At 44.7% G+C, this 27,429-nt stretch overlaps 1 protein-coding gene across 1 annotated transcript; it reads right to left on the bottom strand.

Annotated features, from left to right (window-relative positions):
- Positions 1 to 16,315: 16,315 nt before the first annotated feature.
- LOC120996396 (matrix metalloproteinase-18-like) lies at positions 16,316 to 24,863 on the bottom strand. The gene is made up of 10 exons (XM_040426284.1): positions 24,677 to 24,863; positions 22,486 to 22,730; positions 21,718 to 21,866; positions 21,505 to 21,630; positions 20,506 to 20,667; positions 20,293 to 20,410; positions 19,341 to 19,474; positions 19,083 to 19,239; positions 18,343 to 18,446; positions 16,316 to 16,666 (listed from the first exon to the last, which is right to left on the bottom strand). The coding sequence occupies exons 1-10, from the start codon at positions 24,779 to 24,781 to the stop codon at positions 16,566 to 16,568; spliced, it is 1,401 nt and encodes a 466-aa protein (XP_040282218.1). The 5' UTR covers positions 24,782 to 24,863; the 3' UTR covers positions 16,316 to 16,565.
- Between the last annotated feature and the right edge of the window lie 2,566 nt (positions 24,864 to 27,429).

The raw sequence follows: 27,429 nt of genomic DNA, 5'->3' as shown, positions 1-27,429 counted from the left end.
TCGCTCAACGAAGCCGCTGCCAGGAGTCCGCGGCGCATCAGGCTGAGCCTAGTGCGCAGGCGCCGGATCTAGCAGAGGGACGGGCGGATTGAGGAGGCGGGGCTGAGGTGAGGAAGGCGGCACTGGGCACCAGACGGCGAGGGGTGCGGGCGGGCACCCTGGGTTAACGTAAAACCCCTTGGGCACCTTAGGTAGGTGAGTGACAGCTTATAATAACCAGTTTTTTGGGCTAATAGAGCCACAAGCAGGTTTAATAAGGGCAGTTTAGGATTCATGTTATTAGTACGGACCTGGCCATATGTTTAGCTTATAGGGCTCAAATCTCATGACAGAATCCCTTTAAGCTTGCCATACACATAACATTATGGTAGGTAAAACAGTCTTGCTTGAGCAAAGTAGCTGATTTCACTGATCATGGCATACACTAGTAGTTTTCAGCTGCCAATGGGTAAAATGACTTTTAGCAGGCAATAGGTCTAATTTTTGGTTAAAAAAAAGTGTCTGCTGTTGGAATATAACTTTGAAATTTTGAGCACCTGAAATGGCCAAGATCTGTCATTTCAGGCCAACTTTTATGTTACTATTAATCTTCTCATTATTTTGCACAATTATGTTATGTGCATGGGCAGTTTAATTGGTTGACTGCAATGGCGTAATTCATAATTGCCATTGATTTCAATGGAGTGATGGGATTGTTATTACTGACACTGGTGGCCCCCTCCACGGATGTAGCCCTTCTACCTGACTGATTGCCACATCATTAAACTTGTATAATAGTAGGCAGGATATGGAATGTACTGAACGCGGCGTCTAGGGGCTCATGCACATGGTAGTGACACGCATGCAGGCTCTAGGATACGGTAGGTTATCTTGCTTTCAGGGGAGAATCCCTTCACACCTATGGAGTACAGTGGAGCAATGTACATTCGTATTGAGTATCGTCCTCACTTACAGGAATACTAGAATAATATTGTAAAGATGCAATGTGGCAATTTCATTCAAACTTTTTTGCAACACAGACCACCCTCAGATAACTCAATAGGTTTTTATAGAAAACAACCCCAGGCTTTTGATACACATTCAGTGTGCAATGGACATTACGGGGCTTGTCAGGAATGTAGCGGAGCCTTTACATGGCTCTTGTTTAAACATCAAAATCCTATACTAACTATGTTAAGCCTTCGTAAAAAAAAAAACATATCGTTGATACTTGCCTGTTTTCCTGAACTGCATACAGCATTTTATTATCAAAATGGGGAAAGGGTGAAAAAGGCATATTTAAAGGGGTGCTATAGGCTGTAGCTAATAAACACCAGGCATTTATAGCAAGCCATCTCCCCTTACGTCATGACAAATGGTCACAGGACACAAGGGGATCCAGTCACGGCGGCAAGTGATTGGCTACAGCAAAGTCAAACTAGATGTTGAGATCGAAGGAGTCCAGCGGAACCTCTCAGGCCTGCACGAGAAGGAGTGGGAGCTGGCACTGGGAAGCGCGTAAGTCATCTTCCCTTTACAGGTATGGGTGAATGGGAGGACTTTTCCCAACCAACCCCCCCCCCCCCTCCCCATTCTTTCACAACCCCTTTAAAGCTGCATAAACCTCATTGGGGTGGCATCGTGGGAGGCAATGTCACACCCTGGAGGTGTTAGCACTGGACACATCATACACTGGGAAAGGTTGTCAGGGACATAGACTGGTGGTTCCCGTGTATGGCACTAATGTATGTGATGATGTCACAGGGTTAAAGATATAATGGGGTGGTAATGTGACAGGTTGTGACATCAGAATGGACACTGAAAAAAGACGAAAGCAGGACAAATAGACCCTCGCCTGCCCACGCCGCACCCACTATTTTAGACCTGGAGCGAGTGGGGAAAAGTTGCAGATTGCGGCGCAACTACGTCCTTGATATTTCTTAACATGTCCACTTTAAAAATCCAGAATGGATGGTGATGGCAATGACATGACGAAGGATGCCTTTTTCTATCAATTAAGCTATTGTATCACCTGTAATGCTTCAAAGTGGGTGATTATGCCATTAATGTGATTTCACAGGTCCTGACATCATTACTGATGATGCTGTCAGAGGGGTTGTCAGGGACATGGGCAGGTGTGAACACCCGCAGTGGTTTTCTTCCAGTTGATTCACATTTGCCAGAATGTGGCCAGATCTCCGCCAGTCCCCATTATAGTTAATGGGGCCATACGGAGACTTACAAGCGTCCGGCAATGCGGGAATGTAATGAGATCCGTCAGGCTGTTCCCTGTTGGAACAGTGTGCTAGATCTCTAGCGCTAGTGTGAACCTAACCTTAATGATGTCACAAGGAATACCGGCTATATTAATTGAATAGACGTAGCAATAACTCTGACAGTAAAAGCGTACCTGAGATTTAGTTTGCATCATGGCTATGCTTCTTTGTACAATCATAGCTGTGAAGGAACAGTTCTGTTTGGGGTTCCCTATTGTCCTTTTCAGCCTAATATTTCCCCTCTTCAGCTGCACAGCTAGATGCATTTCTCTCAGAGAAGAAGCCATTGTTTAATCAGGCTCAGGATCTCAGCTATCTCTGACACACCCCTACTTCCTCAAGTGAATGGGTCCACAATCCGGAAAGTCTGGTCCAGAACCGTGGCACGGAACCCCATGGAAGCACTACAGAATTTGTTCTATTATTTTGCGGACGGATCACAGACCCATTCGAGTTTAATGGGTCTGGGTCCATGTTTTAAAACGCATAAAAAAATAATTTTTAAATACTAGTGGTTTTATATGTAACAAGTGTTTTTATAACACTTTTATTTAATGTCATTTTGTACATGCATTTTCCTGCCAAAACCTATGGGAAAAATGCCAGTGAAAAAAACCCTACCAGCGGTAGTCGGTCAGGCATTTCTCCCAGCAGAAACAGAGCCCCCCAAGCCCATTAATATTCTGACCACCCGCCTTTGAATCCTCTCTAGCTGTCCTATTTTCTTTTTACAGTGTGGAACCCAAAACAAAACTCCCCTCGTCAAGTTGTGGTCTTACAATGGATTTACAGAAGGGTGGTGTCACATTGGGATCACAGGTTTCTATTTCACTTTTGTTATACACTATTAAAGAGGACCTGTCAGCAGGATCAACCCTTTCAAATCAGGCGTACTGCCTGGTAGAAGTTGACCCTGCTGATTAAAACTTGTGTAGGCAAAATCTGTTGTACCATTCCAGCGAAAAAAAGAGTTTATTATATGCAAATTAGGGCTTCAGTGCACCAAGGAATGGGCCCTAGCCCTTGGTGCATCTCAACTCCTCCTCTTTCCATCATTTACCACAATTTCCTCCCATTGACTTAAAGGGCCAGGCAACATCATTGTCCTCTTGCTTTACCTTACGCTGTAATAGTTTCTATGATAAGCACATGCGCAGTAGATCCCTCTCTGCCAAGATGATTACTGTGCATGTGTAAGGGTGTAAGCAATATTTACCAATGTTATTGAATGTAGAGTGTCAATTGCCTGCTATAATTTGTTTGGTCAGTAGATGGCAGCAAAGGACTAATCTACACTGAAGTTTACTATACAGAAAATTCTTATATACCTTGTATACCTTGCAAAGTCAAAATACTGATAATTTAGGGGCAGGCTAGGACTCTCAGAAGGGTTATGGCAAACTGTAATTGCAGTTTTGAGACTGCACTTGGAAAATCACTTGCTGCATCACACTCTCCCCAGGAAAGTGAGGAGTTCCGGTACAGAGCAGGAAAGGGAGTGAGTCTCTGCCTGTGTAATGCTGAGGGCGTCAGGAAGGACTTGCTGTGGAGCTTGAAAGAGGAATTTTGGCTTACAGGGGATTCTGACTACAGCCCCGAGGGAAGATTCACCGCTACGAATGGAGTGGACCAGGGGATCAAGGAAAAGTACCAAGTACCAAGAACTTACCAAACTACCCAAGGAAGTATAAGTGCGGCTCTGCCGTGTTACACCTCGTTGTACTGCACCAGTGACACTTTAGGGACATATAAGAAAGCAGCAAGATACAGACTTCACTTTGTTGGATTACAAATAGTATTGCGCAATACTTAAGGGTGCACCCCAAAGACAAAGCTCGCTCAGGAACATTCAGGCGCAGCCAGGCTGTTTTATGGACTGTGGGGGAATATTTTGCAAAACACGGACACCGGCAATGTGCGTTCCGCATTTTGCGGACCGCACATTGCCGGCACTAATAGAATATGCCTTTTCTTGTCCGCAATTGCGGACAAGATTGGGACATGTTGTATTTTTTGGGGGAACAGAAATGCGGACCCGGAAGTGCGGGTCCGCATTTCCGGATCCGGGCCGCACATCGTGCTGCCCCATAGAAATGAATGGGTCCTCAATTCCGTTCCGGAAAATGCTTATATACCTTATATAGTAACATTATTAAAGGTTACGTTTTATCTTTATGTATATTCTAATGGATTGCCTTCCCTGTACAATATTATAATATACTTTCTATGTTAGAAAGTATATTATAGTGCATTTGTATTGTGCGGCAGTTGTGTGCGGTTCTGCTGCGATACTGCAGGTATATAGAGGGACAAGCGTTATTGGAACAAATAATTTCTACTGGTGTGATATACCAGTCGCCCCCCAAAAAAACTGATTAAAGTGGGGTGTTATATACCAATATACTTTCTTTATAGTGCATTTGGGTACTGTATAGTGCATTTGCGCATGCGCGTATGCGAAAATTATATTGCCGATATTTTGCATTGAACAAAACAATGAATGGAGATCGCAAATTCGAATAATACATCTGGAATGTCACTGTCCATGTTGTGGGACTATTTGTGCACTTCTAGTAATTATTTCTTGGCTGGAAATATGAGCTGAAGGTTTTTCAGGTTCGCCTGCCATTGAAATGAATGGGACCCGCCGCGAACTTGCGGTTCGCGAATATTTGATCGTGTTCGCGCGATCGCATTCTCGAACCGTCCCAGGCAGATGTTCGTCCATCACTACTGCTGGGTAAGAACCGTTGTCTGTGTAACATTGTGTACCCTCTGTACCTGTGGACCTAGCCCTTGGTCTTCTTTCACATGCGCCGATTATAGAATCTACGACGTATATGAATCCAATAGATGACTGGGTATAATAACATGTCAACCTCTTAATTGCTTACACATCAGGGCCACTAATGCAGACTCACAGTAAATGTCACATTAATGTAATTCTATTAGGGACCAAAAATTGGGGGGGACAAAATCTAATATAAATTTTCAAGTTTAATTAAAAAATATATATTTATTTAGGCATACACCAACGAGTTAAAATCTACACAAAACACAAGACAGAACGAGGGAGACACCTGGTGGACAGAAAAATCGAGCAGCATCCACAACTAAGCGAGTGCTATATATATACACGTAATAGTAAAACGTCAGTGAGGTCCCAAAGTGCATACAATATATTACAAGTAGAGATGGGCGAATCTATTTGGCACAAATCAGAATAAAGTTTTAGATTTCGGTATATATCACAATTTTTGTGATTCATCCCTCCCAAATCTCTCAAAATGGCGGGCACCATTTTACAGATCAGATGACAGAAAAGATGGAGAAAGATGATAGGACCTCAGGTGGTGGCCTGGCAGCTCGTCCATAATGCCTTGCAGCCAATCATGAGGGACTACAGGTGTGAGTCAGGGATGACTGAGTGGATGAGTTATAGCCACCATGGGACATCCCACTGGGAAATTCTGGTGTTTAGTGGGAATACACATAGGAAAGAGAGGACGTCAGATAGAGAGAGACGGTAAAACACAAAATACAGATAGTTTAGTATCAGAGAGTGTGCTTCACAGTGAGAAGAAAACAGATTTACAATTAAATGATAGACGCTGGGAGAGATTTATCAAACTGGTGTAAAGTAGAACTGGCTTATTTGTCCATAGCAACCAATCAGATTCCTCCTTTCATTTTCCAAAGGAGCTGTGAAAAATGAAAGGTGGAATCTGATTAGTTGCTATGGGCAACTAAGCCAGTTCTACTTTACACCAGTTTGATTAATCTCCTCCAGTGTCTCTACCATGTCCTTTCTCTGTCTGGAACTCAATTTTTGAAAAACTGAGCTACTTGTTGTTTCCTCCATCTACTAACCTACCTAAACCTGATATCTCCATCTCTGTGTGTGGCACTTCCATCACGTCTGGGCAGTGATATGTAGTAGGAAGAGACCGGCACTCACTATATCTTCTGCAAAGTCGATATATTTATTGGTCACATATAATATTCTGTGACGCGTTTCGGCTCACATCAGGACTGATGTGAGCCGAAACGCGTCACAGAATATCATATATGACCAATAAAGACATCGACTTTGCAGAAGATATAGTGAGTGCCGGTCTTTTCCTACTATACCCGTGAGATTGCCATCTCGGACGCGTGCACCACGCTCTTTTAACAGAGCGCCAGCTGATCATTATCTGGGCAGTAATATGTGTGACACTGATCTTTTCTTCACCCCCTATATTCAATCTCTCACTTGTTCATGACCCCTGCACCTCAAAAACATCTTTAGAATCTGCCCCTTTCTTACTGTGGAAACAACAAAAACTCTCATTGTTGCCCTGATCCATTCCCATCTTGATTAGTGTTACTCATTATTAATTGGTCTCAGTGGTGTGCCTAAGGTGCACCCAGGGCAGGTCCTTTATCTGGCACCTCTCCCTTATTTTAAGACATTGTGCCCCCTAACAGTTCTTATGCCTTCATTTTCCACCTAACAGTATTAGGTGACGTCCTAGTTGTGCCCCCCTCACAGTAATAATGCCCTCATTGTGTCCCTTCACAGTAGATGTGCCCTCAATGCACTCCTTCACAATAGTTATGTCCACACTGTGTTCCCTCACAGTAGTTATGCCCACATTGTGCCCCTCATGGTAGTTATGCCCACACTGTGCCCCCTCACAGTAGTTATGCCCTACCTGCACCCCTTCACAGTAGTTATGCTCACATTGTGCCCCCATCACAGTAGTTATGCCCCTTCACAGTAGATATGCCCTCCCTGTGCCCCTTCACAGTAGTTATGCCCGTATTGTGCACCCATCACAGTAGTTATGCCCACATAATGCCCCGTCACAGTAGTTATCCCTTTATTGTGCCCCTTCACAGTAGTTATGCCCACATTGTGTCCCCTTACACTAGTAATGCCCTCATTGCACCCCTTCACAGTAGTTATGCCCACATTGTACCCCTTCACAGTAGTTATACCCTCATTGTACCCCCCTAACAGTAGTTATGCCCTCATTGTGCCCTCTCACACAGTAGTTATGCTCTTATTGTGCCCTCCCTCACTGTAGTTATGCCCACATTGGTCCCCCGTCACAGTAGTTATGTCCCTTCACAGTAGTTATACCCTCTCTGTGCCCCTTCAAAGTAGTTGTGCCCATATTGTTCACCCGTCACAGTAGTTATACCCGCATAGTGCTCTCTCACAGTAGTTATGACCACATTATGCCCCGTCACAGTAGTTATGCCTGTATTGTGCACCCTTTACAGTAGTTATGTCCACATTGTGCCCTCTCACAGTAGTTATGCCCACATTATGCCCCGTCACAGTAGTTATCCCTTCATTGTGCCCCTTCACAGTAGTTATGCTCACATTGTGCCCCCTCACAGTAGTTATGCTCACATTGTGTCCCCTTACACTAGTAATGGCCTCATTGCACCCCTTCACAGTAGTTATGCCCACATTGTGCCCCTTCACAGTAGTTATACCCTCATTGTGCCCCCCTCACAGTAGTTAAGCCCTCATTGTGCTGCCTCTCACAGTAGTTATGCTCTCTTTGTGCCCTCCCGCACAGTAGTTATGTCCTCTCTGTGCCCCCTTCAGAGTAGTAATGCCCTCTCTATGCCCCCTCAGCGCTAATAAAATTTTAATTAAAAAAAAAACTGTAAATACTTGCCTTGTCCCATTCCTGGTTATCAGGTCAGCTTCAGGACTCCCCAGCAGGCACAGGGCTGGCTGTGCCTGCAGGAATGAATGGTGAAGAAGGGAGCAGACAGTTGGAGGAGGGAAGGAGCGTGGGGAGCTGAGAAGTCAGTAAGTGAAAGGATCACCAGCTCCCCTGCACTCTAGCAATCAGCTTTTCCATCTGAAGCACTCATAGCATCCATCACCCGCCTGATAGCTTGCACCCGGGGCAGACCGCACCCCGCATTTACCTTGGCATGCCATTAATTGGCCTCCCCCTGACCAGACTCTCCCCTCTCCAATCTATCTTGAATGTAGCAGCCAAACTCATCTACTCATCTCTCGTATCTATCTAACCGCTACTCTGATACCTCCGCCTGTGCTAGTCATTGCTCTGATTGCCCATACAGGGCAGAATTCAATTTAAACTGCTCATTCTCACCCACAAAGCTCTCCACAGTGCTGTATCCCCCTACATCTCCTTGCTCATTTCTGTCATTACTATCCTACCTGTGCTCTATACCCTACAAATGATCTATAACTAACATCCACTATAATCCGAACCTCTCACTCCTATCTCCAAGACTTCTCCTGAGCTGCACCAGTTCTCTGGAATTCTCGACCCCAAGCAATTAGGTTAATTCACAACATCCACAGTATTAGGCACACATCTTTTCAGGGTAGCCTATCACATACCCTAAGCTAACTCTTCCCCATTCACCCCCCACCCCAACCTCATTCTACTGAACCTCATCCATCATCAAACACTATCTACCACACCCCATGCACTCAGAAGCACTACAGATATTGGCTCGTAACCGGCTCATTTAGCTTAATATCTACACCCCTATTGTGGTGAGATGGCCGGACCATTATACAAATCAAGCACTTATTATATACTCTGTCACTCCTATCTCCTCATAGATTGTAAGCTCTTGTGAGCAGGGCCCTCACTGCTGTCTTCTTAATTTTTGATCTGTTTGTTGCTATGTAATGTATGGTTTTGTTTGTACATGAGCCCCCTGATTGTAAAGCGCTAAAGTCAGCATTATAAAAATTAATATTATTAGATGATGATAACGATCATGAGGACTGTATGTTAGCCAGGACCTTGGATGTGGATCAGGGTGACGAGGAAGTAATGATGACATCGGAGGTAGAGGCTGGTGGCGTAGACAAAGAGTGGAGCTGCCGTATGGCGAAAACATTAAAAAAAAAACACTGCCAGGGTTAGATCTGCTTCTACTGTGGTCAGTTAACGAACAGGAGGTGTCGCTGTTTTGTAGGCTCAAAAGCTATCAGACCTAGACCAAACTTGAGTGATAGTGTTCGTGGAAGAAATGTTTGAGCATTGGCAGTGGTGGCTCTGTGCAGGCATCTCCCGTGTAGTAATTTTACTCTGCACTGCCAGGAGACAAAACCATGACATTGTGCAAGCTCTGCAGGTAGAGGGTAAGATATGGCATGTGTTATTTTGAGTTTAGGCAGTTGCAGCTCATCAAAGACACCTGTCGTCTCTAAGGCCTTTCATAAGGTTACCAGATTTGTGAGTAGGGACAACAGCGGCATTGAGGATGGCATCTCTTGATATTTATATTCAAGCAAGCACACGGATGCTATAAGGGATGGTGGAAGAAGAACAGCTTCCACATCTTGATTGCTGCCCTGTGGCTGTTGAGGACCTGCAAGGATGATGATGCAGGAGGAAGTGGAAGAGGATGAGAAGCTGAGACTTGATGAGGAAAATGACAATAAGTTGGTGGTGGTGCAGGAGGACATGGATTTTTCACAGGCACAGGTAGGGGATAAGGTTGATACTCATTATGGCAGACATAATGATGATAATGACAATGACACTGGCTATGAAAACAGTTACAGTGACGGAGAACAAATCAACTGGATCCTCGGACACTCTGGAGAGCATGGCAAGCTGTGTGTTTGGTTGCTTATATGCTGACAAATATTGAAGGCTGCTTGCAGCCTGTAATTGTGGAAGGAGCGCACTTACCCTATTTAAACCCCCTCCTACAAGCAGGGGGGGGCCCGGTTCTTGCATGGTTCTCACCTCGGCAGATCCGTGATGTCACTTCCGGTTCCCGTGACTTGAGTTTGTTCCTGCAGAGCGGCGCCAGCGGTAAGTAAGTGCTTCGGCACATCCATGTGGCCGCGGCCTCCCACCAGCACCAGGCGCTTTTCCCCCTGCCCTGTCTGCCTTCCGCCCGAACACGCCCTGCAACCGGGATGGGCCTTCAGGCATCGCTCGGGGTTCCGGTCGGCGTCCACGGACGTCGCGGCCAGACGGCTTCCCCTCCAGGTACCCTGGCACTCAGCCAGCACAGACGTCGCGGCCGGCGGGCGGGTCTGTCCGTCACGGGGGCGGAGTTCAGCAGCCGCACCCACTATCCAGGGCTGGCTGGGCTCAGGAAGCAAACGGGACTCTGTGCAGTCGTGACCTGGGTCCAGCGGGGTCTCGGGCACCGCCTGGGCTTCCAGTGGGAGGGAGAGGCTTTACAGCCGATCCTGCGGTAGTCACTCTCTCCCTCTGGGGTTCGTGCGGGGGTCATGATGGTCCAGGGATCCCGAGGGAAGCGGGGCTGGCAACTGCAGACAGCCAATACCTCTGTTCCAGCAGGCTCATGCAGCATGTGCCGCGTTCTCCAGCCACTGCGGGTCAGCAGCTGGTGTTGTCTGTCTGTCGGTTGCTGCCCTTAACCCCTGCACTGCCCAAAAAAAAAAAAAGGCAAATGGCAGTCATCTGATGGCATCTTGTTGTTCAATACCAGGCTGAGTGCCTGCCAACCACGCCAATACATTGGCCAATAAACCTCTGGGGGACTGAGGGCAGTCGTTCCTTGAGGTCAAGGGTCCGTTGCCTGGGCCTCGCGCCGGTGCGGCTGTCCTTAGGTCACCCTGCTCCCCAAATCACTCAGGGTAACGTCATTCCGTGGTTCCGCCCAAGCGTCACGTGTTTCCCGATCCGCACGGTGGTCATATCATCTGCAACCACCAGGTCATTTGTCCCCTGAATCGCTCAGGTTCAATGTCATCCCCGATTCGCTCAGGTATATACTCCCTGATTCGCTCATAGGATGAGGTCCCCAAATCGCTCTGTTAAAATGTTCCCTGTACCACCCAGGTGTCATGTCTTCCCTGAATCGCTCAGGCGCAATGTCTTCCCTGGATCGCTCAGGTGCAATTTCTTCTCTGAACTCGCTCAGGTGTAATGTCTCCCTGAATCGCTCAGGTGTAATGTCTCCCTGAATCGCTCAGGTGTAATGTCTCCCGGAATCGCTCAGGTATAATGTCTCCCTGAATCACTTAAGTGTTATGTCTCCCCTGAATCACTCAAATGTCATGTCTCCCCTGAAATCACTCAAGTGGTATGTCTCCCCTGAATCACTCAAGTGGTATGTCTTCCCGGATCCCTGAATCGATCAAGTGTCATGTTTTCCTCAAAACGCAGGTGTCATGTTCCTAGAATCGCAGGTGTCATGTTTTTCCCCAAATCGCAGGTGTCATGTTCCCAGAATCGCAGGTGTCATGTCTTCCCTGATTCTATCAGGTTTGTCTTCCCTGATTCGCTCAGGCGTCGTGTTTTTCTCCAAATTGCAGGTGTCATTTACCCAAGAAATCGCAGGTGTCATGTCTTCCCTGAATCGCTCAGGGTTATGTTTTCTCCAATTTCACAAATGTCATGTTCCCAAAATCGCATGTGTCATGTCTTCCCTAGGTGACTCAGGGGTCAGGTCCCCTGAATCGCTCTGGTGTTGCCTCCCCTTAGTCACTTAGGGGTGATGCTCCCTGAATCGCTCAGGTCTGGTGTGTTCCCTGAAGCGCTCAGGTCTGGTGTGTTCCCTGAAGCGCTCAGGTCTGGTGTGTTCCCTGAATCGCTCAGGTCTGGTGTGTTCCCTGAATCGCTCAGGTCTGGTGTGTTCCCTGAATCGCTCAGGTCTGGTGTGTTCCCTGAATCGCTCAGGTCTGGTGTGTTCCCTGAATCGCTCAGGTCTGGTGTGTTCCCTGAATCGCTCAGGTCTGGTGTGTTCCCTGAATCGCTCAGGTGTCATGTTCCCTGAGTCGCTCAGGTGCCATGTTCTCCCTCATTCGGGTTTTGTTTTTCCTTCCTGTTCCAGGTCGGTTGTTCCCAGATCGCACATTTTCCTGAACAGTCTGGTTATGTATTCCCCTGATTCACTCAGGTCAGGTGGGCCTGATCCGCTCAGGCTTCTGTTTCCCTGGTCTCCCAGTGGGTAGGTGGTGGCCAGGTCCAACCAGGTTCAAGGTTCTGCCCGACCCACCCAGGTGTCCGTCATCTTCATGAAGGTGTATGTCATTGCCTGCTTTGCTTAGGATTCCATGTTGCCTGAACCGCTCAGGATTCAGTGCATCGCCGGAATTACGCGGGTTCCATGCATCAGCCTGTAGCGCTCGGGGGTTTGTTCAGCAACGTCCGGCTGGTTCCTGGTTACCCAATTCGTGTCCGGCGTGTCTGGATTCCTGTTCCGCAGGTAGTGGCATGCAGCGCGACTTTGGGCTCTGATTCTGGCTCTCCAGGGTCACCCAGCAGTTGGCCATGGCGTCCAGGCTGCATCCTGGTTCTCCGTCACCTCTTTCCAGTGCCACCAGATCGCACCTCTCCCCGGGTCTCGTACCAACGCAAGCTTATTTTCATGTAAGCAGGGCCTCAGGCCACTGGAATTTCGATCCATCCTCAATTGTGTCGCAGGGCTCCTCCGTGCCCGGTCACTCCACGGTGCCGGGTTTCAGGTAAGTTCCAGCCGGGTGGCGGCGTGACGCTTCTCCGCAGCTCAGAGCCTTCCTTCATTCATCACGAGCCTCCATTCCTAGGTCTCCAGTATCGCCGGAGAGTTGGCAGCACTGTCCGTTGATTCGGTTGGGTTGCGATCCTTTCTATACCATGTTCATTCCTGTTTCCTTATGATTCTCAGGTTCATGTATTTCCCAGATTAGCTCAAAAATTCACGTGTTTACCCATTCACCCAGGTCTAATTCCCCTGAGTCGCGCGGGTTTTACGTGTTTCCTGGATCGCTCAGGTCAGGTGTTTCCCTGAATCGCTCAGGTCAGGTATTTTCCTGAATCGCTCAGGTTTAGGTATTTCCCTGAATCGCTCAGGTTTTGTATTTTTCCTGTCTCTTTCAGGTTGCCGGTAGTTCCAGGTCGTATGTTTCCCGATTCACCCAGGTTACGTATTCCCTGAATCGCTCAGGTCAGGTGTTTCCCTGAATCGCTCAGGTCAGGTATTTTCCTGAATCGCTCAGGTTTAGGTATTTCCCTGAATCGCTCAGGTTTTGTATTTTTCCTGTCTCTTTCAGGTTGCCGGTAGTTCGAGGTCGTATGTTTCCCGATTCACCCAGGTTACGTATTCCCTGAATCGCTCAGGTCTTTTTTGCCCACAGGTTGTTCGCATTTGCATGATTCGCTCAGGTCTTTTCCCACAGGTTGTTCGCATTTGCCTGAATCACTCAGGTCTTTTCCCACTGGTGGTACACATTTGCCTGAATCACTCGGGATCCGATATATTTGCCTGAAACGCTCTGGGTTTTCCAGCAGTAGCCAGTGGTTCCTGTTATCCGGTTCGGGTTCCGCATGTTTGAATCCCTGATTGCATTGGATCCGGGTCATCACGGGGGTTTGGACATGGTCATCCATTATCTCGACAACTGTGGTTACATCAGGTATTGTACTCTGCTCCCACTCAAGAGGTGGAATTTTACCCTACGGCCAACTGTTGGTGTCCTATCAAGGTGCTCCAGGAGCTCCTGGCCTCCCTCCAATCTCCCGCTTAGACGACCCGTTGCTCCCGGTTAACGGTAAGCCCCTGTCTTCAACCCTGTTCATCTCCAACATCCGCACCCTGGCCGCAGGGTTGGGTTACAACCCTAGCACAATGTCCGGGCACTCCTTTCGTATAGGGGCCGCGTCCGCAGCTTCTAGTCACCAGGTACCGGCGCACATCATCCGAAAGATGGGTTGTTGGAGGTCGTCCTGCTTCGCAAGGTACATTCCGAATCCACGGGCTGAGGTATCCAGAGCCTTTGTCCTTGGCATTGTAGGCCACAATGCTTCAATAAATATTCCATACCCTGCAACGTGCCAGTTCTCTTTTGCCCACTTATTCAGGCCTTACCTCGTCACTGGCATCGGGCACACTCCAGCCAGTTAGGTCAGGACGGTACGTAGGCATGCCTATTCTGTTCCTCGCTCAGCTCCTCCCACAAATATTGAAGGCTTCTTGCAGCCTGTAATTGTGGGAGGAGCGCATTTACCCTATTTAAACCCCCTCCTACAAGCAGGAGGGCGCCCGGTTCTTGCCCCTCCCTCCCATGCCCTTCTTCATACTCTCCTCTTGGGTGGCCCACTTATTCAGGCCTTACCTCGTCACTGGCATCGGGCACACTCCAGCCAGTTAGGTCAGGACGGTACGTAGGCATGCCTATTCTGTTCCTCGCTCAGCTCCTCCCACAAGTATATTGTTAGCAGCAAGCAAATGGATGACTATTTAATAGCCATTCTTTTAGACCCCTGCTATCAAAGCAAAAAAGGGGAATCTTTTGCTGCTTGTGAGTCAAAGTTATGTAGCACCAGGATATGCTCTGTCCCCAGCTTCCGCAGCTTTTTCCATCTCCACTCACTGCTGAGTCGCTGCTGCTCTGCCTCTGCCAGCGCTACTACAGAAGCGCTGAAACCACAGCAGCACCATCAGCAGCCAATACAATCTGCTGAACATGATGGAACAGCTTTTTCATCTGCTGTGCCAACCTGATGCATATCAGCAAATGGATTCACAGATTGGAAAAGTGTCAGGAACTAGCCCAGTTTGCCATGGGTGTACAGTCTTATCCACCCTCAAGTATACTGTCGGAGAGGGTACTCAGCACAGCAGGTGGCATCATCTCAAACAAAATTGTCCTATACAAGAGTAAGAACATTTGTAAAAAAGAATCAGGCATGGATCTGTGAGGATTTTCACACACCTCAGCCTGATGCCAATGAATAGATCTGCAATTGCTAATGGTGGGGACTGGCTGGTTATCACAAGCCCAAAGATGTCACTGCTGCTGTCTGCCTATTAGGTTCCATACTGTACTGCTGTTGCTGGCACACCTACTGCCCCCTCTCCTGCTGCTACCAATATCCCTACACAACTACACATCTCCTGTCTTATCCATCATGTTCTATGCTGTACTGCTGCTGCAGATACTGTTGCCCCTGCTACTGCTACCGCTATCCCTACACAACCACACATCTCCTGTCTTATGCATCATGTTTTATACTGTACTGCTGCTGCAGATACTGTTGCCCCTGCTACTGCTACCGCTATCCATACACAACTACACATCTCCTGTCTTATGCATCATGTTTTATACTGTACTGCTGCTGCAGATACTGTTGCCCCTGCTACTGCTACCGCTATCCATACACAACCACACATCTCCTGTCTTATGCATCATGTTCTATACTGTACTGCTGGTGCAGATACTGTTGCCCCTGCTACTGCTACCGCTATCCATACACAACCACACATCTCCTGTCTTATGCATCATGTTCTATACTGTACTGCTGCTTCTGCAGATACTGTTGCCCCTGCTACTGCTACCGCTATCCATACACAACCACACATCTCCTGTCTTATGCATCATGTTCTATACTGTACTGCTGCTGCAGATACTGTTGCCCCTGCTACTGCTACCGCTATCCATACACAACCACACATCTCCTGTCTTATGCATCATGTTTTATACTGTACTGCTGCTGCAGATACTGTTGCCCCTGCTACTGCTACCGCTATCCATACACAACCACACATCTTCTGTCTTATGCATCATGTTCTATACTGTACTGCTGCTTCTGCTGCAGCTACTATTGCCCCTGCTACTGCTACCTCTATCCCTACTTATACATTTACTCCTTAGTGTCCAATGAAAATACAACATTAGATATGTGCACTGTATATCCTGTGGCTTCAAGTATGTACAGTCATGCTGGTCAAGGAATGTGATGATGTTATTGTGTCACAAGCAAACACAGGATTGTGTGATGTCAGTGGGGTAAAACATGATAGGGGGTATTGGCCATCAACAGTTCCCAAATGTAAAGCATACCAAGGGTGACACTGTGTTTACACATCCGGTAGACTGTATACCCCATAACCTATAACAAAAATGGCAAGCTTACAAATATAACCTGTAAGGGTAGGTTCTGCCAACCCTTACAAGCCCAGTGATTTCAATAAGAAAGGTGTAATGTTTTCTGTCTCCCCTTGTGTGATCAGTTTATAATTGGGGCCCTTTCAAACAAAAAGAATTATAGCAAGTTAAGAACCCCTTTTTAAAAAAATTACCAAAAACCTCAACAAACAGTATAAAAAACATACTTTATTATCATGTCAGTTTAAAATATGTAAACTATATATTTCAGAATGGCTATAAATACGTTGCTACATACAGCTGCACAGTTGTCTTGATGGCTAATGTCCGGAATACTTTATAAGGCTTACATAGACGCTTTCACAGTTGGGAATGTCTGCACTGCCTAAATCACATGTGAATAGTTACGTGACGTGGAGCGGACGCTACAATATACAAGAATTAGGCAAAACATGTTTCTAGCACCCGAGCCAGCTGTTACTTCTGAGAACTTGCTTGATTCTCTTGGACTCAATGCTATATTCATACTGGACGCTTTCTTGGAAGAAGTAAAGAAGACCTGAAAGAAAACAAAAAAACAATATAATGAATGTGGTAGTTTTTTTTTAATGTGCATTAGTAATAATATACACAATTTGTCCAGCTAGATCATGGGCAGAGTCTGAGTCGGGGGATGATCAGGATAAAGGGTTTTCTGGGAATATGCCCGTTCAATGTGTTTATTGTCAATTGGAGCTCATTCTGCCCAAAAATGGAACAGTCTAATAGGGCCCTTATCTAGTTTTACAACCCTCCTACCACAAAAAAGTAGGAAACAAACACTGTAATATGCTTATAATCAATGTTCCTCAAAGGTTCTTCACCAACGGTCCTCAAGCCTGATGTGACTACTAGGTCCCAATGATGTTGCATCGTCCACAGTGAACAGAAGGTGTGATATTATGTCACTATGGGTTCATTTTTACTGAACTGATGAGAATGTTCACAGAATTAGAATTTCTTCATAATTTTTGAAGGTTTGCACCATAGGGGTTGAGGCTTGGTTCCTTGTTAAAGAGCATCAAATCATCTACCTTCTTTTACATAACCATGATGGCTTCCTGCAACCACCACTAGGGCGGAGCTTATTACATAAAAACATATAGAAATGGGTTGTCCAGGATTAGAAAAACATGGCTGCTTACTTCCAAAAACAATCCCCGACCAGTCCACAGGTTGCACCTGGCATTGTAACTTAACTCCATTAGTTTCCATGGAGCTTAGCTGCAACATCAGGCAAAGCCTCTAGACAGGTGTGGGGGCGTTTCTGTATTGAAAAAATAGAGACTTTTTTTTAACACCACACACCTCCTTTAATAGGAGCTCTATAAAGTGAGGTAATGGAGGAGCCAGGCAGGTAAAATTAATCTTTTAACTAATGTTGGGCTTTTGCGAAGTGCCTGACTGGCTAAGTGGTGAGGCCATGCTGGACAGAAAAACTATATTGATCAACATTAATACAGATGGTTAATATTTAGATCATCATATTTGATGATCCAAATCATCATAATCTGAGTCTCACTTTCTTCTGGGATTCGCGTCCCCACCTATCCCTTGGTTGAACTTGATGGACTTATGTCTTTTTTCAACCGTATTAACTATGTAAGGTTTTTTTTAGGAACTTTCAGGGGCGTAACCATAGGGGAAGCAGGGGAAGCGGCTGCTTTGGGGCCCTGACCTAGAAGGGGCCAATCCAGGAGGAGGAGAACTAAAAGAATTTGTCAGGGCCCCCTCAACAGTATTATACAGTGAAATGATATACAGTGGCAGTGTAGACCGTGTATAAAACGGATGGAACAGCTGCCGGGCCTGGTCTGAGAGAGCGACCTTTACTAGCCACAGGAATGGAGGCGGCATGAATGGAAGGGGTTTCGAAAAAATTACTGGCGGAGGGGGGCCCCATTCAAAAATTTGCTGTGGGGCCCAGTCATTTCTAGCTACGCCACTGGCAACTTTAGTTGCCGACTGTCTGTAAAATGATGACCTTCTATAAAAACTGTGGACAGTTCCTGTAATATAAATTAGATACTGTGTATCTGCCACAGTAAATGCTGATAATTAATATAGTATCTTAGATATAGGAAATATTTTAATTTATCATTCAGTTTTGGTTTTCAAAAATGCTGCTGTGATTTTTTACTAAGTTGTCTAGAAAAAAAAACTAAGTTGGCAACCAAAATTGGTAGCTATATTTACCTTTGTAATAAAATGCTGCATCAATGTTTGGTCTCATTCCCGGGAAGTCTTTGGCAATAAACTTTGGAAATCCTTTATCCATGGCTTGCTTGTCTTCATCATAGCTGAAAGGGAAAATGATACCAGTTTTACATTGCAGTCAAGAGTAAGCAGTTGCTATGAAGCTTACCAAATATGAGGATCAGCTCACAACCATGTAAGTGCTTGTGGCAGCCATAATAATGAAATGATTGTATGGTGTAATTTTTATCCATAATACAGTCCAAGTCATTTAATCTGCCAATAGTCCATAAATTCAGAATTTTTTGTTTCCAGCATGGAAATGAAAATAATTTTGAATATGAGCAAACCGGAAGACGACTGAGCAGGGACACACTAGTATATTTTGCTATGGCTGTCCAATAATACAAAACATTTGATAATTTGGCTTTTCACCATGACAGGCTCCTTTAAGTAAGAGCATCTCTTAGATGGTCTACATGGAATAGCTCACTGGATGCTTTTGCACTCATTAATACCCTAACGCACAAATGAGGCCATCAGATTTATGAGTGGTGTCTTGAATGGGGTCACAGTGGGCCAATTTATATACGGCTCATGTTAGAAATGGGTGGTTCTAACACAAGTCAAAACTGCTCCAATTTACAAAGATAGATATAATCAACCGTTTCCATCCATTTTAAGACAATCATGTCCAACACACCTGCTAGCCTCCTATTGATCACTGCTGTCATTCTTACCTATAGTACTTATTATTCACAAAGAAGTATGTCTTGCCCAGAGTCTCAACATGAACGGCGGCGTCAATCTTTTTTACATTTCTAGGAAATCCAAGTTCGGCAATGCTTCTGGGTCCTTGGGACACATCAAAGCCGTCAAGAGTCCAATATTTCTTTTCTGGAGTCAAAAAAGAACATTGCAGTCTCATAAATCACATAACTTCAAACACATTTTCAATTTTTACCAATTCTAGTAATCTAGTAAAACATTTATGTTACCTTTAAAAACAAGAATTTCCCCAGTAATTGGATTCTCATAGGCAGAATCAATGTCACTTGGCAAAGTTGGCCACAGTTCCTGGATGAAAAGAAGGTCAGATTCACCACCTCGAGGATGTTTGCGAAATACAAACCTATCAAATAAAGATAAGGAAAATTCAGTCTCAAAAAATAAAAGCCAAGGTCAAGAACCCATAACTGATTCTAGTGGAAAGATAATTGTACGTATGCCATATAATTCATTCCCAGTTCCTGACACCCTATAAAATCCTAAAGTCTTTTATGAGAAAGCACTTTACAATGGCTATGACCTTGACCTATGAAACATTTGCAACCCAACCAGTAGTCTTTCAGGGACCTTTAGGCTTCTACTTTCCTTTAATACTCAACGGAGTGTTTTTGATTCTCTTGATCCCACATAGTATTTAACACCCAAAGTTATAACATAAGGGGTTCTTATCATTGAATTATTTTCTGTCTCTGTGGTATGAAGGCCAAGTTATAAACAATAGAGTTAACCTATTTGCCTGGCTCCCGAACACCCATTACAAAACCCAGTTAGGGAGCTTTGAATCAATAAAATGGGATCAAACTTTAGGACCTTCTCTCTGGAGGACCCATGTCCATGCTTTACACAGGCAACCAATTGATTTAATTAGAATCGGTGTAATGCTTCATGAGTCCTGACAGATTACAGCTGATTGCTGGGGGGGGGGGGTTCTGTAACAGGGCACCCTGTGATCAGAACCCTAAAGGATTGCCTAAACAAGGCAACACCTTTAAAATCAGACATGTTCTATAAAACATGTTCTTCCTACTAAATAAAATGTTTTAGCTATATTCATTTGTTCCATTTTGGCCGGTCCAATAGTTGCAGACCTGGTAGTCCTGTTATCAATACTATTATAGTCCAGTAAAATAAATGACTATAGAAGAATGATTTACCACTTACCTGTTTAAAAAGAAGAGCAGTTCTCCTCGAAGAGTGGTGACAGCATTAAATACAATGTTGGGGTCACATTTCGAAGGTGTGGTAGGCCCAGTTGGCTGAATGGGATTTGAAGTCTTTCCTAAATATATATATATATTTAATAATCTATAGAACCACAACTAAAATAATGATATCTTTGGCCCAGTATAGATAAATCAATGACATCCTCCTTACCATAGAGAGATTGTATGGCATCAATATCGTCTTGAGGGAGTCGGAAATTATCCGGGTCTGTGCTTGGGTAAGTGGGATACATTAGGGCTCCTTGGTCCGTGGCGTGATTAAGGCCAAGAGCGTGGCCAAATTCATGAGCAGCCACCAGAAACAAATTGTACTCTAGAATGAAATGATAAGAAAATGATTACTACTGACACTTACAATAGAATAGATCAATACCCCCACTGAAACTGTTTTCCCAACATATAACATGAAGGGTTGTTGCTAGTATAAGACATCAATATCTGCTTGAGAGGGTGCCTTAAAAAATGCAAAAAAGACAACTGGTCTGCAACACTAGGTAAAGAACGGCAATGTTTTTGACTGTCCTACACATTGCCAATTTTAGCCAGTGCCACAGCCCCTTTATTCTAGGCATCATTGGGTGCAACATTGTTGACTTTTCCTAGTTATGTCCTTCCTTACCTTTCCTCTGGTTTGAAGATGAGAGGCATGAAATGGAATGAATAAACTTTTGCATTAATCTGTTGGGCATTAAGAATAGCTCTAACGTTTTCTTTTTCAAAGCTGGTCATCCCATGACACTCATTTTTGGATATCTCAAGCCACAAGGAAATGTTTGGAAGGACACATCTGTAGGTCATCAATATACGGTATGTGTTGTTTAAATCCCTGTAATGGATAGCAGGCTTTGAACTAAAGGGATCTTTTTGTTTGCTTGATAATGGCCCTTCCTCAGGGACCCCTGCTTAACTACAGAATGAAAGACCAGGGTGCTACTAAGGCCCTTCTACAGCGGCTTATCCACATAAGCTGCTGTGCCAATCACATAAATTGGACCAATCTGCGCTGCCACCCATGTGGACATGATGCTGTGCCCATGTAGACAATGAACTGGACAGAGGACCCACTAAAGTTCCACAGCCCTCAGAATCTTCGCTTAACCTTCAGTAGTGAGATGTTACATGTGTCTATAAAATAAGGCCCATTACTTACGTTGGCTGTTTTTTGTAAATGTTTCAGCATCATCAAAGTGAGTATCACCCCCAATCCGAGGCCCAGGCTGGAAAGCATGTGCTAAAATTCCATCAGGTCCATCAAATGGACTGTTATCACCGTGATCTATAGAATGAAGAAGACAGTAATTAGCGTTGAGGATCATAGCGCAAAGTAATTGTTGGCAATCATATTATAAATATTCCTTGTTACCTCCAGAAACAAATTGGATTTCAATATCACAATCTCCTTCATAGACCCTGGTGAAAGTCAGTGGGGTCACATCACTCCAGACTTTGAACGCTCTTTTGATGGAGGACTCCACATCAGCTCTTGGAATGTCGGGTGTGAAATTCACAATTCTTGGATAGAAAAAATAATAATTTGGATAAGTATTAGTTGTAAACTTTTAGCTCTTATGAGATATATACATAAACAGCGTAACAGAACATACACTATATAAAATATTATTATAAAATACAGTTCAAAAATATTGCTATGGGGACTTAACATCTTTGAAAAATACTGGATAATATTAAACATCTATGTGCCTTTGTAGAGACCAGCTACAAAGAGTGCCTGCTGCTTTGAAGGACTCGATGTGTCTGTGCATTACAATATCAATTAGAATTGTGTAATGCTTTATTTCACCTGTGGTGGCGCTGCAGGGAAAGTAAACACTTCTTGCCAGTTTCCCCCACAAATTAAAGGGGTTGTCCGCTTTTTACAATTGATGATCTAGCCTCAGGATAGGTCATCAATATAAGATTGGCGGGGATCCGACTCCCGGCACTCCTGCCAGTCACTGCATTCTCTGCTCTGTTTACCTCGTATGAGTGCTGCCTCCTCTTTAAACAGGTGATCGTCGGGGGTGCCGGGAGTCAGATCCTCGCCAATTTGATATTGATGACCTATCCTGAAGATAGGTCATCAATAGTGAAAAGCGGATCAAACAACACACGGTATAAAGGAAATGCTTACTTGTAGGTGATGTCATTTTTCTGCCAGGCAGAACTTTTATCCACTGTGCTGTACTCCCCAATGTCATGGACACCACAACGAGGTTTTTCCATCATTTTTACAGTCTTTTGGTCCAGTTTTCCTGTCACTTCCAGACCAAAGAATGCTTGCATTTCTTGAAGCTTCTTAACAAATGGATTATTGTTGGTTTTTCTTCCAACTGGCCTTCCAGTAGTTTTCATGTCATAGAACTTCTCCAGATATTTCTTGGGAATTAGAAAAATGTGAACCATTTAGAACATATACCGTACATCAAAAGACAGGGGTTTACTATGAGATTACATATGCATAGTGTTGCTTGTCAATCTAAGGGCTCATTCACACGACCGTGGATTTGCGGCTCGGGTGCGGACCCATTCACTTCAGTGGGGCCGCAAAAGACTCCGTGTGCTGTCCGCATCCGTTGCTCCGTTCCGTGGCCCCGCAAACGTTATGAGTCATATCCTATTCTTGTCCGTTTTGCGGACAAAAATAGGCATTTCTATAAAGAACCGTCCGTTCCGTTCCGCAAATTGCGGAAGGCACACGGGCGGCATCCATGTTTTGCGGACCGTAAACATGTCACGGTCGTGTGAACAAGCCCTAAGGCTCCATTCACATGTCCGCAAATGGGTCCAATTTTGCAGAACGGGTGCGGACCCATTCATTTTCTATGGGGACGGAATGGATGCAGACAGCACACAGTGTGCTGTCAGCATTCGCATTTGCGGAGCGCGGCCCTGTTCTTCGGGTCCGCAGCTCCGCAAAAGATAGAACATGTCCTATTCTTGGCCGCAGCTTGGGGGTGACGGGCTGGTGTGTTGCGGACCCGCAATTTGCGGGTCCGCAACACACCACGGACGTGTGAATGTAGCCTAAGGCTGAGTTTATATCACTGTTATTTTTCTGTTCTTCAGATGCATCAGAACAGAAAAATAAAGAAAAAAAATCCATTATGCGCATCTGGCAACTGTTTTAGCCGTTTTCCTCAGAGATCTGTTATTATAGACTGAAAAAAAAGTCCTGCATGCAGTACTTGTTTCTGTATTAAAAAAACGGATCTCAGACAGAAATAGGTAAAGCAGTAGCCAAATAGGCAGACTTTTCTTACAGGATACATATAATTTTTTTTTCTGTTCTAAAAGATCAGAAGAACGGAAAAATAACCGTGATGTGAACTCAGCTTTAGTCTAGCACTTTCTTTGTTGTGTTAAATCTGTTAACCCTTTTAAAACATGCTAAAATTATAGATAGATAGATAGATAGATAGATAGATAGATAGATAGATAGATAGATAGATAATAGATAGATAGATAGATAGATAGTCACAGCCACTATGTGAGTAGTGTAGAGAAAGTAGTAGACAATTGTACCTCTGGATAGGTCATCAGTATCTGATTGGTGGGATTCCAACACCCTGGACCCCCGCAGATCAGCTGTTTGAGAAGGCAGCGGCGCATGCACTAGCGCTGCAGCTTTCTCAGCTCATCAAGCACAGCGCTGCACATTGTATAGTGACTGTGCTTGGTATCGCGGCTCAGCCCCATTTACTTCAATGGCTGAGCTGCGTCAAGGCCACGTGACCGATGAATATGACGTCACATGGCCTTGGCATTGCTATACGAACCAGTGCCTTCTCAAACAGCTGATCTGTGGGAATCGTGGGTGTCGGACAACCACCGATCAGATACTGATGCTCTATCCAGAGCATAGGTCATCAGTTAAAAAAAAAACTTTAAAGCAAAGAAATAACATGGTATATAAGATAACAATAGAATATAACATAAGATTATAACATAATAAAATACAACACAATAAAGTAATAATATAATAAAATAATAACAAAATAGAACATAAAATAATTATAGTAAAATCTAAAGAATAATAACATAATAGCAGAATATTACATAAGAATATAACATAAAATATAACACAATAAAGTAATAACATAATAAAATAATAACAAAATAGAATATAAAATAACTATAATAAAATATAACACAACAATAACATAAGAATATAACACAAGAACCTAATAAAGTAATAACATAATAAAATAATAAAATAGAATATAAAAAAATATAATATAATATAACATAAAAAAGACAACATAAAAACAGAATATAACATCATAGAATATAACATAACAATAAGCAGTCTTCTGCATATTTACCTGTGCCATTTTTCCATATTTGCCTTCCAGATCTTCCTGAGATGCTGCAGGGAAGGCAGCAGACAGCGTAGCCCAAGACAGCAGTAGGACAGGGAGGCAGTACATTATTGCTGTAGCTCAGGTTGTTGTGGGATACTCACCAGGCATTGAGTCTTGCCTTTATATAGCCCCTGGACCTCTCATAAAACATGAGTCATGTTAACATATGTGGATCCGTTCCAGCAATGTGACACAACAGCAGTTAAGTAATACCACACAATCCCTGTGTACAGTGTCTGACAGGAAACTCACCGCCCCAAGCCTTCCAGGTACTTATGTCAGGAGGACTATTAACCAAGCTGAGGTTACTAGGATCCACGTGCATAGCTATGGCAGCGGGGGGGGGGCAGCAGTGGATTGCCAACTCACTTGGGAAAACCCTTGGATGGACATTACCCAATAAAAAAAAAAAACTGTGGTTATCTTAATCACAGAAAAGTCATATTAGATGGAAAAAGGATAAATGAGTTTGTTTGATTTCAAAGGGATGTCTCACATCAGCTGATGGCATTTATCACGTAGACAAAATGAATACAAGGCACCTACTAACGTATAGTGTAAAATGCAAAGGAAAAATGAATCAAGCCAGCAAAGGAGGCAATATGGACAATCACAATACATTAGTAAATGCAGGGGTAACTTAAAATGGCCCTGGAAAAAAAACTAGAAGTGGCCCCATGTTGTAGGCAGGTCCAAATTGACAGAAGGCAGGACCAATACAAATAGACAGAGCCAACATTACCAAATTGCGGGACATAATACCACCCCAGTAGAGCCAAATACCACAGTGCAGCACAATATAATGCTGCTGAGCAACACAAAATACCCCCCCCCCCCCCAGTATCTGCCTCTTTGTGGTGGCCAGCACCAGCTGCCATGTTCTGTCCTCCTACTCCATTTTCCTCAGGATGGCAATACAGTTGAATTCAGGAGTGAGGAGGGAAGTGTCAGATCATTACTTATCTGGCCGGTGGCCCCCTGGGCCTCGGCCCACCGGGAAGTTTCATTGTAAGCTATTTGGCCAATCCGCCCCTGAGTAACTTTGCATTAACTTTCTACACATGATAAATGCTGTTTGGTGAAGTGAGACAACCCCTTGAAGGAAAGAATAAATTGAATATCTTTAAATGAAAATAACTGCTAAGGAGAAATTCAAAAATTATATATTCTTATTGGTACCACAGAGGGAGGGACATGCAGCTGCCATGGTAGCCCAGCCCTAGAGGAACCCATGACATTTCTTTTGGATGGTGAATACCTACACAAGACTCCCCTCTACAGAGGAACTGCATTGCTCTCAATCAAAGGGGTAGGGAATTGACCCAAGGGTCCTAGAAGCAGAAACAAACACCAGACCTTTCTGTCCTCAGTAGCTCTTTTTTGCAATGAGGTCTCCTTGTGTTCACCACTGAATCTAGCTACACCTTGGGTTATCCTATTAGAATATTTTACAGGGCTATTCCCATCATGTAATGTTATAACATTCTGCCAGTGCTGGGTATAAAGGGGTAGAAGCCTCTTTGGGTTTATCTCTGTTCAGGAGAACTCCCAGCCACCCAATGCTGGGAACTATAGCACACCATCATTGGAGTGGATGGGGCTGTGAGTATTGCAGTTCCCTGCAAAAATGGTAATCTGGAGCGTCGGTGTGGAGGAAAAGATATTTAGGAGTTACACTGCTTATGTTAATAATGTGGCCCCTACATTCTGAGGATCCTTATGATCCCTACCGATCAATCAGCAGACAGACTTTTTTTTAAAACAGCTTGTATATTGTAATGGCCAATGTAACTGTAACCATGAGAGGAGTCTAACTCAGGCTATCCTGTCCTGCATTTCTAGGGTGTGCACAGGCTTTCCCCTTTTCTTATTTCGCACCTGCCAAGATACACACCTGTAGACTGATTTTTGGGGGTTCTTTTCCCTCATCACTACAGAGAAAGGCACTAGTTAGTTGGATGAAATGCATTAGACAGAGCTCTGGTTTGGCTAATAAGCATACTTTTTTCCTCATGGGGCATTAGTTGAAAAATGACGCTCCATGCAGAGTTGTGTCCATTCAGTGAGAAACAGTATCCACAAATACCACTAAAACACAAAAATGAGGAGGGGGGTTACTTGGTTTTCGATAGCAGCTGCCGTAACGTCCCTATGCCGGCGTGGTGCTTTCCTGCAGCACTTCCGGTGTCTAGTTGTTAAAAGACAGGTCAGAAATGCAGGAGAGGGAGGTCCGATCACAGGCGGTGTGCACTCACTGGCCACAGGTTGCCTGTGACTGGTCTTATCCTCTGCATTACCACTCTACTGTTTTTCTGTGAAGTTGCTGCTGGATTCCAGACATCAGCTTGTACCCTGACTCTGACTTGGGTTTGACACCCTTGGATTTGACATGATCTCCTGGTTTTGATCTCTAGCTACCCCTGGTTTATGCTACTGGTTCTGATTCTGGTTTGGACTCTCCTGGTATTGACTTCGGCTTGGTACGTTTATGGTTCTGTCTTCTGTGTCATTCTGTCATTAGTCATCTTTTACTTTGTATCACGACCGGCGTGCCGATCACATACGTGACGCAAAGGGAGGGAAAGGCCCTGTCCAAGGGAGAGGGAAAGATAGTGACCCCTAACTCACCTTGAGGCTGGCACCTGACTGCCCTGACGTCCCTAGACGGGTTTCTCACCCGTACGCTGATAACGTGCCTAAACCCTGGCTTTCCC

Source organism: Bufo bufo, chromosome 3 (genome assembly GCF_905171765.1).
Source record: "Bufo bufo chromosome 3, aBufBuf1.1, whole genome shotgun sequence".
NCBI lineage: Eukaryota > Metazoa > Chordata > Amphibia > Anura > Bufonidae > Bufo > Bufo bufo.
This window is presented reverse-complemented; position numbering and strand designations above follow the sequence as displayed.

Coding starts and splice junctions, on each gene's coding strand:
- LOC120996396 (XM_040426284.1), bottom strand. CDS start 24,781: ATGTACTGCCTCCCTGTCCTACTGCTGTCTTGGGCTACGCTGTCTGCT. Junction 21,867..22,485: donor AAAAATGACATCACCTACAA/GTAAGCATTTCC, acceptor TTTCTATCCAAG/AATTGTGAATTTCACACCCG. Junction 19,240..19,340: donor GGAAATTCTTGTTTTTAAAG/GTAACATAAATG, acceptor TTTTGACTCCAG/AAAAGAAATATTGGACTCTT.